At 35.6% G+C, this 15,818-nt stretch overlaps 2 protein-coding genes across 6 annotated transcripts in view; one reads left to right on the top strand and one right to left on the bottom strand.

Annotated features, from left to right (window-relative positions):
- The window catches only part of ANAPC10 (anaphase promoting complex subunit 10), a 155,066-nt gene that overhangs the window by 109,749 nt on the left and 29,499 nt on the right, over positions 1-15,818 (top strand). For 2 of the 3 annotated variants that reach the window (XM_080588707.1, XM_080588708.1), the window contains exon 5: positions 5,026-5,113. In XM_080588707.1, coding sequence (XP_080444833.1) covers positions 5,026-5,088 — 63 coding nt within the window. In that variant the 3' untranslated portion in view covers positions 5,089-5,113. Of the gene's footprint in view, positions 1-5,025; positions 5,114-14,785; positions 14,880-15,818 lie in introns of all 3 variants that reach the window. The other variant, XR_013949869.1, reaches the window with a different exon arrangement.
- The window catches only part of HHIP (hedgehog interacting protein), a 78,872-nt gene that overhangs the window by 14,302 nt on the left and 48,752 nt on the right, over positions 1-15,818 (bottom strand). For 2 of the 3 annotated variants that reach the window (XM_080588664.1, XM_080588663.1), the window contains exons 5-11: positions 12,906-13,057; positions 12,295-12,468; positions 11,066-11,209; positions 10,034-10,155; positions 7,873-7,996; positions 7,047-7,177; positions 6,374-6,455 (exon numbers count right to left, since the gene is read on the bottom strand). In XM_080588664.1, coding sequence (XP_080444790.1) covers positions 6,374-6,455; positions 7,047-7,177; positions 7,873-7,996; positions 10,034-10,155; positions 11,066-11,209; positions 12,295-12,468; positions 12,906-13,057 — 929 coding nt within the window. Of the gene's footprint in view, positions 1-5,129; positions 5,575-5,849; positions 5,968-6,373; positions 6,456-7,046; positions 7,178-7,872; positions 7,997-10,033; positions 10,156-11,065; positions 11,210-12,294; positions 12,469-12,905; positions 13,058-15,818 lie in introns of those variants that run through there. The other variant, XM_080588665.1, reaches the window with a different exon arrangement.

Consider the following 15,818-nt stretch of genomic DNA (forward strand, 5'->3'; position numbering starts at 1 on the left):
TGGAAAATGGAGGGGGATAGATGTAGCCACACCATGGGCTGGAGAGAATTTTTTTACTTGTCTCCCTCAATCTATAAAACTCTAAAGGGTACAGCTTGATTACTCTTACAGTAAGCAGTATTTGGTCCACAGAAAGTCAGCCAAAAATGTAGCTGATAATGACTATTTATATGGTCTGTACAATTCTAGTTATCTTAAAGAGCTGTTCATATATACAGTACAGTACAGTATATCTTGCTTGTTAAAACATGCTTTCATGAAACTGTGTAACAACTCTAAATGTATGGAACATGGAGGAGAAGTTGTACTGGGGGCTGGGGCCCTTGCTGGGTCCCTTCACTGCCATGGTTAGTGAACTGAGAATTCCTGACTGTGCAATACGTAAAATAATTCTGACTACGTTACTGCAGCTGGTGTAGGAAAGTAGACTCTACTGTTAGTTTCGAGGCATACAAAAGTCTGACGTGCTTTATTAGATTAGGGTTCATCATATATTTGCTTAGAACTCCATGCTTTCCTTCGTCCAGCTTTTATCAGCTCCCCTAAGTGTGCAGTGATGTGCTCGTTGTATGCACCAGCCTGTAACTCAGACATACAGAATCAATGCAAATGGAGGGTCAAATTCAGCAGTTATACAATGGTACTGAACACAGCATAATTCCTCCATCAGGCCTTTGACACTATATTGAAAATCTCTACTATCCTGCTAAAGCCAAAAAAAAAAAACACAAAAACAACAGAAAAAGAGACAAAATTCCTGGATGTTCGAATTCGAACAAGAGATGTGGCCATAGAAATCCTGATTGTGGTACAAAATATGTGGAAGAACATTACACTTCAATTAACTGCACACAAGATACTAGGTATCAGAAAGATGCCTAAGTATATCACCAAAGTTTGTGCGCTGGTTTATTTTTTTTTCCTTTATAAGGGAAAATGTCAAGAAAAAATAATTTTACTTCACTGTAATTTACTACTTGTCATAGAATAAATATAGCATCTCTTCAGGTACAGTTTCTAAAATTAAAAAGTATACCTTTAGTCCTGGGAGAGATGCCAAAAGCTCGTTACTTGTCTCCAGATTTACTACATGGGAATAATGTGGAAAAAACTCACAGCTTTTAAGATTTAAACTCAGCAGCATATCAAATTTATTCTTATATGGTATACTTGTTCATGACCTCTAGTCTTAAGAAATTCTGTCATGTTTGAAAACTAGTCCCTAGTGAAGCCTGTATCAATGTTAATAGCTAAGAGGTCAATGCAACTGCTAAACAGTTTGTATTACTGTCAGGGTGGTCATGAAAACAACACCTGCTGCATGAGCACTTGGCAGCTGGGTCAACAGGCACTGTGGGAATTTATCAATTTAGGGGGCCACTTGCATAACACTTTGACTGATGAATTGGGAAAGACTGGCTTACTGGGCTAAAGCTGCTCTATTATGTATGACTTTCTTTAGGATGGCAGAGGCTTCCTGCAGGCTCCAGAAAATAAGCAAAAGATAAACTGAGCTGTTTTTTTTCCTTATAAAGTGATAAAAAGTGAGAACTCCTTAATAGCCAGTGCTAGAAAGACTTAGAAAAATCTAAAAAAAAATCCCAAACCAAAACAAAAACTTTTACAGTCAGTGAGCTGTGATGTGATTGAAAAAAATCCTTAGGTTTTTCCATCGTGGTTACAAAGGAGTTTTTGTGAAGTACTTCTGTAAAGTGAAACTCTCTAGACTGGTATTCGCAAAAAGCTCTAATTTCTCTTTAGTGTCTCTTATGGGAATAGTAACTGCATGTGGGTAGGTAAATGAGATAAGAATTTTGCATGCTATGGCTAAACTAAACATAATTAGACATTAATTCGGGCTTTCCATTCCCTCAAATGACTTAAGGGATAGTAACTTTCTGAACAGAAAGAAATCACATGGCCCACCTGGGTTGGTGAGAGCATTCACCAACAAAATTGGCTCATTTGACAGTCAGCTTTAAGTAGTAGCTTCACAATCTCTCTATAACCCATCAGAACTATGTTGATGCAGATTAGTCTAGTGCTGTATGTTTCTGACTTGCCATTTCCATAGTAATTAAAGTCTTCAAGAAGGCTACACTTTCATAAATGCTGCTCTTACACCTTACCATCTAACACTCCTGACTCATGCTAAAAAGGAAAATCACAACCATTCTTGTAAAGGGCCTGAACAATGTCAACATGAGATATAACCTAGATATAGTCCCTTAACGTTTGAAATCATTCTGTTTGGAAAGACTCTGGTAGTGGATATCCCAACAGTGGTGATGGAAAGGATGATAAATGGAATTACATACTCTGGAGGGGCATGAAAGAGGAGTGAGATGGTTTGAATCAAGTTCAAGTTTCAATCCTGCGGAAAGCAGCTATTCTGGCTGTTGATACAAAACATATTGAAATCCAGATCTATAAGGTGTTAAACACATGGAGAGGAAGAGGAATTCTTACATGTGCAAGGAAACTTATTAAGCTCCGCCTTCTTTTGTAAATATTAGCTGCTAGCTCCAGTGAGCCATGCTGGTCAAAACAGTTATTCTTTGGCTATGGAGTCACGGTATAGACAGTGGCAAAAGCTTGTAACTTCATAGGGATTTCAGCAGTGCATGAGTGTCCTTCTAACTTCTCTGGTTTTAGTCTCATCTTTTAAACAGAAATCTCTTGCATTGTCTGTCACTTTGACTATTCTTCTCTGAATCTTTTTCATTTTATCTAGAATTTGCTTAGAAGTGAACATGATCACAGTGTAAGTATTCTAACAGAAGAGTTAAAAAGCCAGACTGTCGCTGCTCTGCCACCTTCCAAAGTTTATTTTCTTTCTTTTTTTTTCTTTTTTGGTTTGCTCCACTCTATGGTTTTCATAGAACAGCTGGTAATAAGTTTGTATCAGCTATAATTTAAACATTATCAGCAAATATTTCTTATTTAAATTGTTTTTAAATTTTCTGTTTCTGACTTATCACTGCATTGCCTAATATGTCCCACATACCGATGTGTCAAAATAGCAACCTTGTTTTGAAGAGAAGGATTATTTAATTCTGGGCTTTTCATGGGAGGCTATTAAGTTATTGACATGAAGTATTTGGAGACCTGTTGGAGGGGTGAGGAACTAAAAAGAGGTTTCCTGTGGTACCTTGTATTCTGTGTTTCAAACTGCCTTGATGGAGGGATTCAGAACCTCTGCATTGATCCTATTCATTATCAATTTTCATATACCACCTCAGTTTAACTCATAATGTTTATTACATCTTAAGGATTGTTTTAGGATAGGACCTTCCTATTGCTAATTATTGAAGTTTCATGCAAAGGGTTCTCTGGATTACTCTCATTCTCTGATCTTCTAATGTTTTAAACATCCTATCTCTTTTGAAAATTTTCTACTGCTAGCAATATCAAAGTAATAGGTTTCTTTCTTAAGTTCTGTTTGAGATGAGGAAATCAGGCTCACAGTTATGTTTGAGAACAAGTTTGCTTACGCAGTAGTTTCCTACAAAGATCAAAAGAAACAAAATCCTGCACCTCTATATAACGTTTATTATTTAGAATAAAAGAGTAATTACATACTCTTATAGCAGCTTATAAGCACTAGCAGAAGATTGTTTTTTGCTTGAAGTTTTAAATTTCCAGCAAGGGGTCACCACAAGGAATGATAATTGTATTCTTCTGCACTGCCCCATGCATGGAAGGCTCACTCTGCAAATAGATTAGTCTGCCAGGGGCCACCCATCACAGGACTTTGTTATGTTAGTAATGAATTTCTATGATGTGACAAATCAATACCTTGATGACTATATACCTGATGCTCATAGCCTACTTGTAGCATCTTTGTTTTGTGTTTTAGAAAGTTCACTGCGCTAGGGTTTGCACTTTTATTTGATGTAGTTGTATGGCATGTAACATGAGGAAGGCATTAAACAGAAAAGCAAAATAACAGTATGCAAAAAGTATTAGCAGGTGATTAACAATTAGTATTTTGCTAATAAAGCGTTATGTAAACATTTGTCAAAGCCATGGAATTTTTAAATTGTTTACAAGTGTAATGTGAAATCAGCATGAAATGGTAAGTAGAGCTGCTATGCTCTTTTGTGGAAGTAATTGGTCATCTTTCACTTAAAAATCATCAATAGTATGAGATTAAAAAACAGTAAAATTCAAAACTTTGGCTGAATGAAAATTGTCCCATGTTTCTAGAAAGCATTACCAAAAACTATATCCCTTTGCCACAGTCTGTTTAATTTCAAATGTATGCCAATTTACAAAAGTATTTTATAGTTTTCTGGTTACTTTCACCAGTAACCAAACACAGTCCTGACCCTTTTCCATACATGAAAACAGCCAACCGTGAGTGCAGCAATGGGAGGTCTGGCCTTTCAGGTATGTCAGCTGAAGACCACCCTACTGGAAGAGGTAACAAGAACAAAAAGCCGAGGTCAAACAAGGCAGCCCCATGTAATTAGATACTAATAGTGGATTTAGGGTGTAAAATTCACTTAAAACCATATACCAACAGACTAAACAATCCCAATAAGAATGGCAAGTTTTGTTCTAAAACAATGTTTTTAATACCAGAAAGCATAAATAAAACATACATAATAACCTTGACTGACAGACTGCACTAACCTGCAGTAACATCTGCTTCCAAACCAGTTGCCGTGGGTTTGGGTAGCATAATTAAAAAACTCTGAAACTCTACTGTAACTTATAGAACAGTGTGCACCCAGTTTCATGGATTTATTATTGATTTCAGATGTTGTCCCATAACAATTTTTAGAAGTTAAATTCTGACAAGAAAATAAATTCTTCTCTTAAACAGTCAACAGCAAAATCAATAATGGATATCTGACTGTATGTGATGCTAAAGGATAAACATGCTGAAGTAGGTACTGAACGAATAGACATACTAATCTAGGTTGTTCTCATGGGAATGATGAGGTCAAATTAATTAGTATGACAAAATTTATTTCTGTTGGCCTTTTAATTTTGTGTTAATTTTTGATGCTTTTGCAGGATGCATGTGGTAGCCGTATATGCCGTGAACTTGGTCTGATGGAGCAGCATGATCCATCATGAAGAAAGTGGTATTTCACCAGCCAAAGTAAGTGTCTGCTAGTCACTTTCTCCTATTACTTGTGGGCACACTGGACTGCATAGGGGACTGGCTTTGTGCAGTCTTTCCATGTCCCCTGATATTTCCACGGCTGTAGCTGCTCTACAAAGATCTTGAAGGTGATCACATCTCAAGAAATTCTGGTTTGGTAATTTTCATTTATTCTCATTTTACAGCTGGTAAATTAGTTTAAATAACTGTACTGATCATATTAATTCTGCATCTTATAAATCATTTGGGTGGGATTCATAAGCTGTGGTTTAAGAAAAGTTAATGAAGAACACGAGAACATTAAGAAATAAGTAGATTTAAGAAATGTTAATGACTTGAGTGTATTTTTGGCACACAGTCCAAGGACAGAAGTTTTCCTTCCTTAGATTCTCTCTTTGTGCTCCAAACCTTCTGAAGGAGAGACAGGTGAGTGCTGCAATGTGGAAAGATCTTGAAACCTAGTAAGCAATAACAATGCACACCCGCTGAGGATTCAGTCCTCTGTATACTTCTCAGTTGGTGGTGTCTCCTATACAACAATGGAGATGTTTGGGAAAGACTGAATTTGTCCCTCAGACAAGTTTGCTTATGGCAAAACCGAAATTGTGAGGAAGTGAGACTGGAACTGACCAGGTAGTAGCCAAAGAAATTATTGACCTAAAGCTAGTACCGTCAAATTATTTCTGTAGTAGCTTTTCAGTATGCAGAGTAGATATTGTCAGACAGTACTAACCTTTTGAGCCAGCTTCCTTTGTGAACTGTCACACCGCAGTGGCAGGTAAGGCAGCAGTAGCACTAGGGGGAATTCCAGCGTTCTGCCTTCCATAGACCCTTTATAACCTCTGTGGTACCTACAAGGCATTCGGCTTCAGTACTACCAGAAGCATCTTTTATCCTTAGTGGTCCATATGGTTGCACTTTAAATATGTCTAAACTTCTAAGAAAATATACAAAGAATGTGAATCTAAGTGGGAAAGTGGGCAGCACTTATCATAATGTTGAAGAGTAAAAATTAGTGGTGGCTACACTGCTACTGTTCTGACAGTCACTTTCTATGAGACAGCGATTACTTTTAGAGAATCTATTTAGTTTGCTGCTGATGGTACATTGGCTTTTAGGAAACCCCTGCACTAAGAATTTTCCTTCTTATTTAATATAAGTATTGCACAATATAGCTACATGAAAGAACTACACTTACCTTTTGGGTTTTAACCTGCTGAAAGGAAGATTGATCTTAGGGAGTAGTGCAATGCTCACCTTTTTGGGTCAATGATCTTGTAGAGCTTGCCATTGTGAGACTGCGTCATACTTTTACTGCTTGATAATATGTAAATCTCACCTGTTAAAGAAAACAACACAATGAAATAGTTCCCCTTTCCTAAGATGTCAAATGTTTTTGTGATCTAGCTGTGTTTGCAAGATGAGGTTAAAAAACACTTTGGAGACCACTCACCTCACTGAAATATACAACACAATCATTGCTATCTGAAAATTTAAATAAGCACCTGTCCCAAATTGATGCTAAAATGTGAAATATACTTTATCATGAATGTTTTTTATTTCATATTGTTCATATGTATTTCATATTGTTCATATATATTCATAAAATATATAATTGGGGAATTATAAAGAGGGATCCATCTGTAACACAGGGAACTAAAACAGGCATATGAGTTGTGTCATAGTGAGTGACACGGTTCAAAGAATGTGAGAGAAAATAAGGACCTTTGACCCTTCCAATAACCCTTTCTCTTCTCAATTCTTCTTACACAGCTGGTAAGGTGTAGCTGAAACAGCAGTGAAGAAAGCTTTGGCAAAGGATAGCTAGCCTTCAGATTTCTTGTTTTAAAACATTTACTATGATTTTTAATAGCTTAGCAGGCAATACTGATAAGACTTATAATTTAATAACATAGTTTTTTCTATTTACCTAATTCGTCTTCACCAAATCCCAAGACAGGGCCTGAAAAGAAACCTCTACATGAACCGCTGTTGCCAAGACAGAGGGGTTTCTCTTGCCACTGTTTAGTTGCAGGATTCTGTTGCAGTGTTAAAAAATTTCTATATTCAAAAATACATTAAAAAAATATTGTTATATTACATTTTAAATATAGAATTTTCACTATCCAGATAAATAAGTACACACTTGCAGGAAGAAGCTCCACAGATACATATATGCAGTTCATCACATCTTATTTCCTGCCTGTTATTTTTCAGATGCTTAAAAAGCATAGCATTTCCCTTCTTTTCATTTAAACATTGCAAAATTGGGTTCAAGCCATACTATAGATAATCATTTGTGAATACTGAGCTATTTGGCATGGGAAAACTATACCCATTTATTTAAAAATAATTCTGTTGCTCCATCAATGATGTTTCCATAAAACCCCAAAAGTTTTCCTTATCTCATCATTTAGACCTGTTTGGCAAACAATTCCATGATTAACATTTATTCCCATTATAATGTAAATGATGTATGTAAGTGTTTGTAGAACTAAAATCTTTAGAAAGGTGTGATGTTAGTGTCTTTGTCTGTACTTTATTCCAAGGATTAGACATGTTATGTATGCTGCCATTCATTAGAATGTCATGCTGTTTGATTTCCAAATCTTGAATTTAATCTGCATTGTCACATTGCTACATGGGCAAAGTGACACAATTTAAAATGACTGTTGCTGTTCTTTTATACAGGAAGCTCATAACTAAATACACCTTATGTTCACTTTTGTTTAAGGCTGAGATTATAAGAAACCTACCCATTGCGGTCTCCAAACACATAACTTCCATAGAGTCTTTCAGACTGGCAACCTCGATAGACAAATCCACCAACCAAGGCTCCACTGCTGAATGGTTTGAATTCTAGAAGCGAAGGCTCACTTTCTAAAAAGGAACTACCATAGCATTAGATCATATGCAGTTTCATATTTTGATTCATATTTATGAAAAGTATTATTACTTCAAGAAATAGGTTAATTCTCTTTAAATGTTCTATAAAATTCAAGGTGTGTAGCTGGAAAGAAAGCATTAGGAAAATCAGAACATTGCAACAAAACCTGTGTGTGAAACAATGAGTTAGGGATTTAGATAGGAGACATTATAATTACCTTCTTCCATGCACAAGCCAAGAGAATAAAACTGTATCAGGATTAGGTCAGACTTCCATTGAAGTTAATGTGATTACAGCTATTAACTTTTTTGTGCCAATACAGTCTACAGAATAGATCTCTTGAATGTTAGGAATATAATTAAACCCCCCTTCACTGAAAAGGGTGCTCAGATTTTTCACCAGTACCTAAGAGCATGAATTCCTGTGATTTTCAGCAGAACTTGTTTTCAAAGCTATTCAGTGGTTTGAGAAACTCTTTCAAAATCACAGTTTTAAATACAGTTTGTCTCTTACTTCCCATAAAACATTAGTATTGCTGGATGTAGCTACTTATGGTAATTTTTCCTGCTGCTATTATAATCACAGTTCCTACACACACACACATATATATTTTTTTACAGAACTGCAGAGTTTAGTCACATCAAATTGTGTCTTTGAGGAAGTTTCAATGCAAATGTTCCTATGCATGCAAACAAATATTGCTCAGGGTAAAAGCAGGCTCAAATTGAAATCCTAACTGCATAATTTTAAATTAAAGCCACAGCCAACAGACTTTTTTGTTTCATAGGAACTTCATTTTTGGTTGAAGTAAATAAATAAATGAATTTCCTAGATTATTCTACATGAGAAAGCGCTGAAATTTTATGTGTGGGAGAAAAGGATGATGAGCTCTTTTTATTTAAGCAGTTGACCCACAGCCTAGTATTAATACTGGCAAGCTGTTCTGGATAGACACAATATTGCTTAGTTCACTCTACAGTAAAGATGCAGTCAAAATTCCATTGGAGCAGCGGTTTACCAAATATTATTCTTTGGTTTGGCTTTTATAAAATGCACACAAAAAATACATGCAATAGCTAAAGTAGAACAATTGCATTACACGTTGGGACTGTACTACTAGCCAGCACAGCTGCTTTGCTTTTAAGTACAGTACAGGTGGAAGAACTGGAGATGTGAATAAAACCTGAAAACATTATGTTCCAGGAAATATGTCAGTTCTTGATCCCTTTAAACACCTTTGAAATTTACCACCTTTTACCACCATATATTTAGAAGCTGGGAAATGGTCAACCAAGGCAGAGGATAGCTCAGAGTAACTACCACCTGGCTTCCCTGAACAAACAAGTGATCTTAGTAGGTATCAGAGTTAAACATTAAATTAAAATTGTGAGTGGCAATCATACTGATTCAGAGAGCACATAAAACATTCTAAAATTTTAAGTTCCTAATTGAGTATGTTTATCCTATTGCAATCTAAACTAGTCTTTTTTTATGAAGTAGTAGCATAGTGCATTTCTCTAAGTTGTTCATTTTTAGTAACATTTAAACAGAGCTCAGTCATTTCCCTGTTTGGTTTTGTTCTGTTGTTGTCTATCTCATTTTTTCCATTATAGGAGGCACATTACATCAGATTTCCATTCTGTACCTTAAAAGGTTATTTGTGAATGACTAAGAATACATTTTCATCACTTCCTGATATTCCAAAATCTTTTCTTTATGAACCATCATTTGCAATTACAGTGAGATCTTTGAGAGACTAGCAACTAGCATATTTCTTGAATCTTATTTACATGATATTCTGCAAAAACAAGAACAAAGTTCAGACATTTAATTTTTGTTTCGTCTTTCATCTTTTATCTACTTGTACTGTACTTTCATATGTTCTGTCTTATGTAGGTTACCTATCCTGACTATGCAGTAAGTTACTTGTCATGGCTTTACGGTCCTTTATTGTTTTCCGTTTTCTATTTATTATTCCATAGTCAGAGAAACCTACTATTCCCAGTAGCTTTACCCTGGATGGAACTTACCATAGTCTTTACCCTTTATTATCTGTAAGATTCTTGCTGAAGATCTGTTCTTTCCATTTGAATCTGAGCAAAGTATTGTTAAATTGATGTTTACATCTGTTGGGTGGCGATCCACAGCACAGCTGTAAGACAAGACAATAGAAGAAAATTCATGAGATATATGGATTCAGTAGAATGGCTTCAATAGTATGAAGCGTCACATTTTGAGGGATTACTGTTTCATTGTGGCTCATACACATTTGAGGGACCTGCTTCGTAATGAGCCAAAATATCTGAGAGATGCATCAGATTTGAATATAAGAGAGAATATCTTTCCCATCCCTGCACTATTTTTATATAACATGGAGTAAAACTATGCTTTTACTTAGTGTTGAAATCTACTCTGCTCAGCAACACTGGAAATAAGTAATGCTTTAACCAAGCTAAATAAGTTGACTTACATGGTGTAGAAATTTTTGACTGTTAAGAAGTCTGATGGTCAACTCTTGTCTGAACAGCTTCTGAATTTCTGAATTTTTTAAACCATGACTTTAAATGTCACTTCAGTAATACCACCCACCTAATTTGCTGAATTATGTGTTGTTTAGTTAAAGTGTTGCTCTCCTCCTTGTTATTGTTTAGATTTCACCAGATGTTCTCATTTGTTTTCTATGTGCCTTTTTTTCTCAATCAAGATTCTACTGTTCTAATTTCTCAGATTCCCATCCCAGCTGTGTTTTACCAGCTCTCTGCATTAACTTCTCGTGTTTCATAAAGAAAAAAATATAGAGGGGGAAAAAAAAAAGCCAGTATGTTGTTTCTTCCATTTCAGTCTTGACTTGTAATAGCTGTGCATTCTCATCTCCTTCCTTACCCTTTTCCAATACGCATTTGTTTCTAACTGTGACATGTATGTGAAGATGGAGGAGTGGCTGTTAGAAAGGTTCATGAGTGCCTTTATTATGAAAATTTTGTTACCAGACTAAATAAAATATTTCTGACTGAAAACGGTACCTGCTCCAGAGTAATTCAATTTAATTGTAATTTACTTACCGGCCTGGATTGTGGAGTCCATGTGCAAAAATTTCAGGAGGTTGGTTTGTGCTATTAAAATGTGGGTTGCTCCGCGGTATGGAATAAGGGACACTGCACAGGTCAGTATTTACGTCGAGGCGTAATACAGAACCTGTAAAATCACTGAGAAAGTTGGAGGATAAAATAATTGTCTTTTTAAAGTATTTTACTAGTATATTTAACCCATATAATACTACAGTGAACCAGCAAAAGAAACCGTGTACTTTACTTAATATTCATGTCCCGATTGGTCTTTTATGGTATGTGAGAGTCCTAAGAATTGTAGCAGAACCCATCAAAGATTCATTTTGACCAACACATTGCCTTGTTATATCTATACTAGAACTCCTCTGACCATTCTGCTGGGGAGTAACTTGATAACAAGAACAACTTTCTGTATCACAGCATCTGTTTCAGTCACCCCCCTTTTTCTATATTAATTTAAAATAATTGCTCTCTGGTCTTGGTGTTAAGGATATCCTGATTGTAAGGTTCAGGAGCACCTGCTATTCTGCTGAGCCAAAGAAGCCTTTGAGCATAGCAACTACTTTTAGGTCTGTAAAGGCTCAGTATCACTCTTTCTCTAAACTAAAGCAAATATTGGGCCAACACTTTGCAACTCTAACATAGGATAGGGCTTTGGGCAACCTGATCTAGTGAAAGGTATCCCTGCCCCTGGCAGAGGAGTTGGAACTGAATCATCTTTAAGGTCCCTTCAAACCCAAATGATTCTATGATTTTATAATGTAATAAAACAGGGTCAAAGCTAGTTGAGAAAATTGTATAGGTAGAACCAAAGCAGGATTGCTTCATAAATTTTCTAGACATTTTCCTAAGGGATACAGTGTTGTTATTGACTCTGGTATGTGTCTGTTAGAACATTTGCTCAATAAAGTTGTCCTGTTCATAGAATAATAGTTTGTAAAAAAAGAAGTCTAATTGGTGTTTAAATAGAATTATATGTGCTGGTGATGTATGAAACCCAATGTTTATGGGGTCTGATAGCACACAACTACAACAAGATGTTTCTAAGTAGTAAGACTGTTCTGAAAATTAACTGCTAAATTCAGGTGTTGAAAATACTGGGGTGATGTAGTAAAGAAAGGGTAAGATTTGTGCTGACAACTGTTGGTCATTTTTGGTTCTGACCCCAAATACTGTGCAAAAAGAGAAGACCACATAAATCTATCCATTGGTAGTTTTTGTACCTTAAGCCATCCATCTCTTCCATATCATCTAGAGTAATCATGCCATCTCCAAGAAAAATGTATAGGAAGCCATCTGGGCCAAACAGAAGCTGTCCTCCTAGGTGTTTTCGATGTAGCTCTGCTACTTCTAAAAACACTCTTGCTGTTCTCATATCAACTTGGTGTGGGTTTTTCCTGCAATACAAAGATATGAAAACAGTTTTCACAGCTCACTATCATAGGTTTTCTTTCTAAAAATAAACTTGAGTCATTCAAATTATACTTTAAGAGGTGGATGTTTTAACTTGGTAGAAAAATGCCCAACAATAATTTCTGAGAAATTTCAATTTTTCAGCATTCACAAAAATTATTTTGCTGTCCATACACAAGGTAGGAAATAAATATAATTTTAAAATGACAGAATAATTAAAAAGAAATCTTAAAAAGGATAAATCATTATACTTACTGGTATTCCAAAAATACTGTTTGAAATACATATCAGCAATAATTTTTCTGCAAGTGCCCAAGTATGTGCTTTGTAAGTCTGAGTTCATTTTAGAAATAGGATATACAAAACTGAAGAAGATTGCTGATAAATACAAAATTTGTGAATTTTAGACTTCTAATGATACCTGGATACTGTGTATTCTACGACCCTAAGGATGTGATCATGAGGTCCAATAGCCCACCGTTCTTGGTTGGTGGTATAAGACACATACAGCTTTCCATTTTTCTTGTAATTGGGATGGAATGCAAGGCTTAACAGTCCTCTTTCATCTCCTCCCTGCAGTCAAATGAAAAACACAAAGAATTGTGAAGTTAATTATGTTCCTTATTGTGTTGCAGCTGGAACCCAAAAAAAAGTTTCTTTCTTGTGGATAATCTTTGCCCAAACTCTTTTATTTCTTTCCTGACTACTGCACAAAAAGGATTATAAAACATTTCACTTTGGAGAACTCTTTAAGAGTTAGAACAAGACAATTGTCTTATGTAGTTATCTATGCACAAGTCTCTTGCACCACTTTTGTGGAATGATTTGTGTATGTAATCTTTGGGAAGCCATGAAGACAAGTTTAAGTGCTGCGAAGGATTCTTTGCTGGGTTACTAGGTTGCTTGTAATTCGTAGAGGACACATAAAAAGGTCTATAATCAGCAGTCAGTTCTAATCCAAGTATCCAAAACCTAAAACACAGTGCTGGCTGCCAACTCCCACTGTCTTGGCAATATGTTTAGAAAACAGTTAAATTGCTTGTGTAATATGTAAACCTTTGTTTTACCCTGGAGGCAGCAACATCAGTTGTCACAACTATGGTGGTCTGTTCATCATAGCTAGTATACTGTAGGTAATAAGCAGCCTTGGTCTCTGTGCAGAGAAACCATAGTTTTTACATGTGGTCCTTCAATAGAAACATTTTTGTTATTTTTTTTTAAATAAAAATAGAAAAATCTCCAAACAACTTTCTTTTGTTATTACATTTGCCACAAAGATTAGTACAGTTATATGTTAAACATCAGATCCATGTAATGTACTGTGACAATGCAAAAACCCTGTGTACTTAAATAGAAGGCAATTTTCTCTTTTGGCTTCTAAAAAAGTATGAAATATTACTATGACTAAAATTTTAGTTGTTTAAACTAAGAACAAAATTTAACTTCATTTGTTTCTGCAGAGGTAATATACGGGAGGGTAGCTGAGGCATAGAAATAAACAGAATATTTAATTAACAATTCAAATTCAGTTCATATATTTGATTATTCACAAGCCTGCAGTTGTTCTGGAGTTTAACTCAGGGTTTGCCAACCTCTGAAAACCAGTGACTCTGTCGTAGATTCAAGCACTCCAACTGTACACATAAGCAGACAACATTTTGCAACTCTACCACACCCATGATAACTAATTATGAAATTTTAAATTATAAGAGAGAATGAAGCTTTTAAAATGTATTTGCAATTCAGACTGATGGATGGGCCTGTCTTCCTGATGAAAGATGTCCCACAAAAGGCCTAATTGGGAAAGTGCACAGCTTTAATTTATTTTAATTCAACATGATAGCCATGCTTTCTATTTAATCACAACAACCAACAAGAAACCTGATTCAGAAACGGAGATGTAAATAGGTCAAGAGATTTCCATAGAAAGAGATTTGTGCAATGAAATCTGAATCCTTCTAATTTAGAGGCAGCCAAAATTTGCTAATTTGTTTGCTTGAAAAATTTAGTTTCTGGGGGTTACCAGAAAGGTTAGTTTTGAAAGTCTAGTTAGAGCTGCCAAATCAGTTGCAGTCATTGTGGATGAAGAGACTGGTAATCTAGCTCTTTCTCCTTTACGAGCCAAAAGCAATCCTGGAGCTGAGTCTGAACTGATTGTAGATATTATTGTATAAGTTTCTAAGAGTTTTGACCACGTTACTCAGATAAAGCCTGAAGCAAACAGAGGCAAATCCGTTGCTTTGGGAACAGTAAGGCGTATTGCAAAGTTTCCTGATGAATGTTTCTATCTGTTGTGCCCAGACAAAGACAGTCCTATTTCTTCTCCTGAGAGTTGAGTCTGAGTCATTTAAGGGCCCAGGAATGTCAATGAGTCACACTAGGCCTGCCATTCAAGGTGAGTTATTGCAAGTATTAGTAAGAGAAGATCATTCCGTTATTAAGCTGAGGATTTTATTTAGCACTTGATGTCATGGGAGCAGTCTCACTGTGAAAGTGAAGTTGTTGATAGAGCAAACAGGTGAAAATTGAATTAAGAGCTTTTAATGAAGTACACATGAAGCAAGAACTTGACGAATGAACCATGAGACCTGCGAGGTAGTAAGTATGGCCAGTTGCATTCATAAGATCAGGACAGTATTTCTACTAATTTCTGTTTTGCATTATTCTAGCAGACTGCAATATATTACTTTCTTTGTATCTAGAATGCATTTATGCTTCCTGAAAAGTCATGTTGCTTTCTGTTTTTCAAAGTCAGCCAATCCCACTGTACTCTAAAAAGTCAATTTACTATTGCACTTAATAAAAACTTTTGAAACGTTCCTCTAAGACATGGAAATCTGCACAGCATCAAGCCATTAGGTGACTTACAGTCAATTAGAAATCTAGCTGTTTTTCCATACTTACTTTTTCTGGGTTTGGGAAACAATTGTTCATGTAGATTTTCCGCATTATTACTAATTGGCAAACCTGTTATTTCCAATTTCATCACTGCCACAATTTCCATAGCTTTTGAAATGATCTCTGTTATGCAAGAAAGTATATAGCCTTCTGTAGTGTTATATCTCTTAAGTTGTGATAATTGACAGATATCTTGTAAAATCCCTTAGGAGTGTTCATTTCGGTACTGTCAAACTGAATAATTGTATACCAAATTTCAGATTTTTGCAGAATTATTCTCATTTTTATTTTTCATTGATGGACTTCTGATGTTGTGAAACCAGCAACCCAGCCTTTATATTTCATTTGTGGCTTTTTAGAATTAGATACCACATGTCCAATTTCTGTATCTTTCTCTTGACATCTTAACAACCTCTTGACATCCTTCACTTTTTAG

This window comes from Anser brachyrhynchus, assembly GCF_964034855.1.
Source record: "Anser brachyrhynchus genome assembly, chromosome: 4".
Lineage (NCBI taxonomy): Eukaryota > Metazoa > Chordata > Aves > Anseriformes > Anatidae > Anser > Anser brachyrhynchus.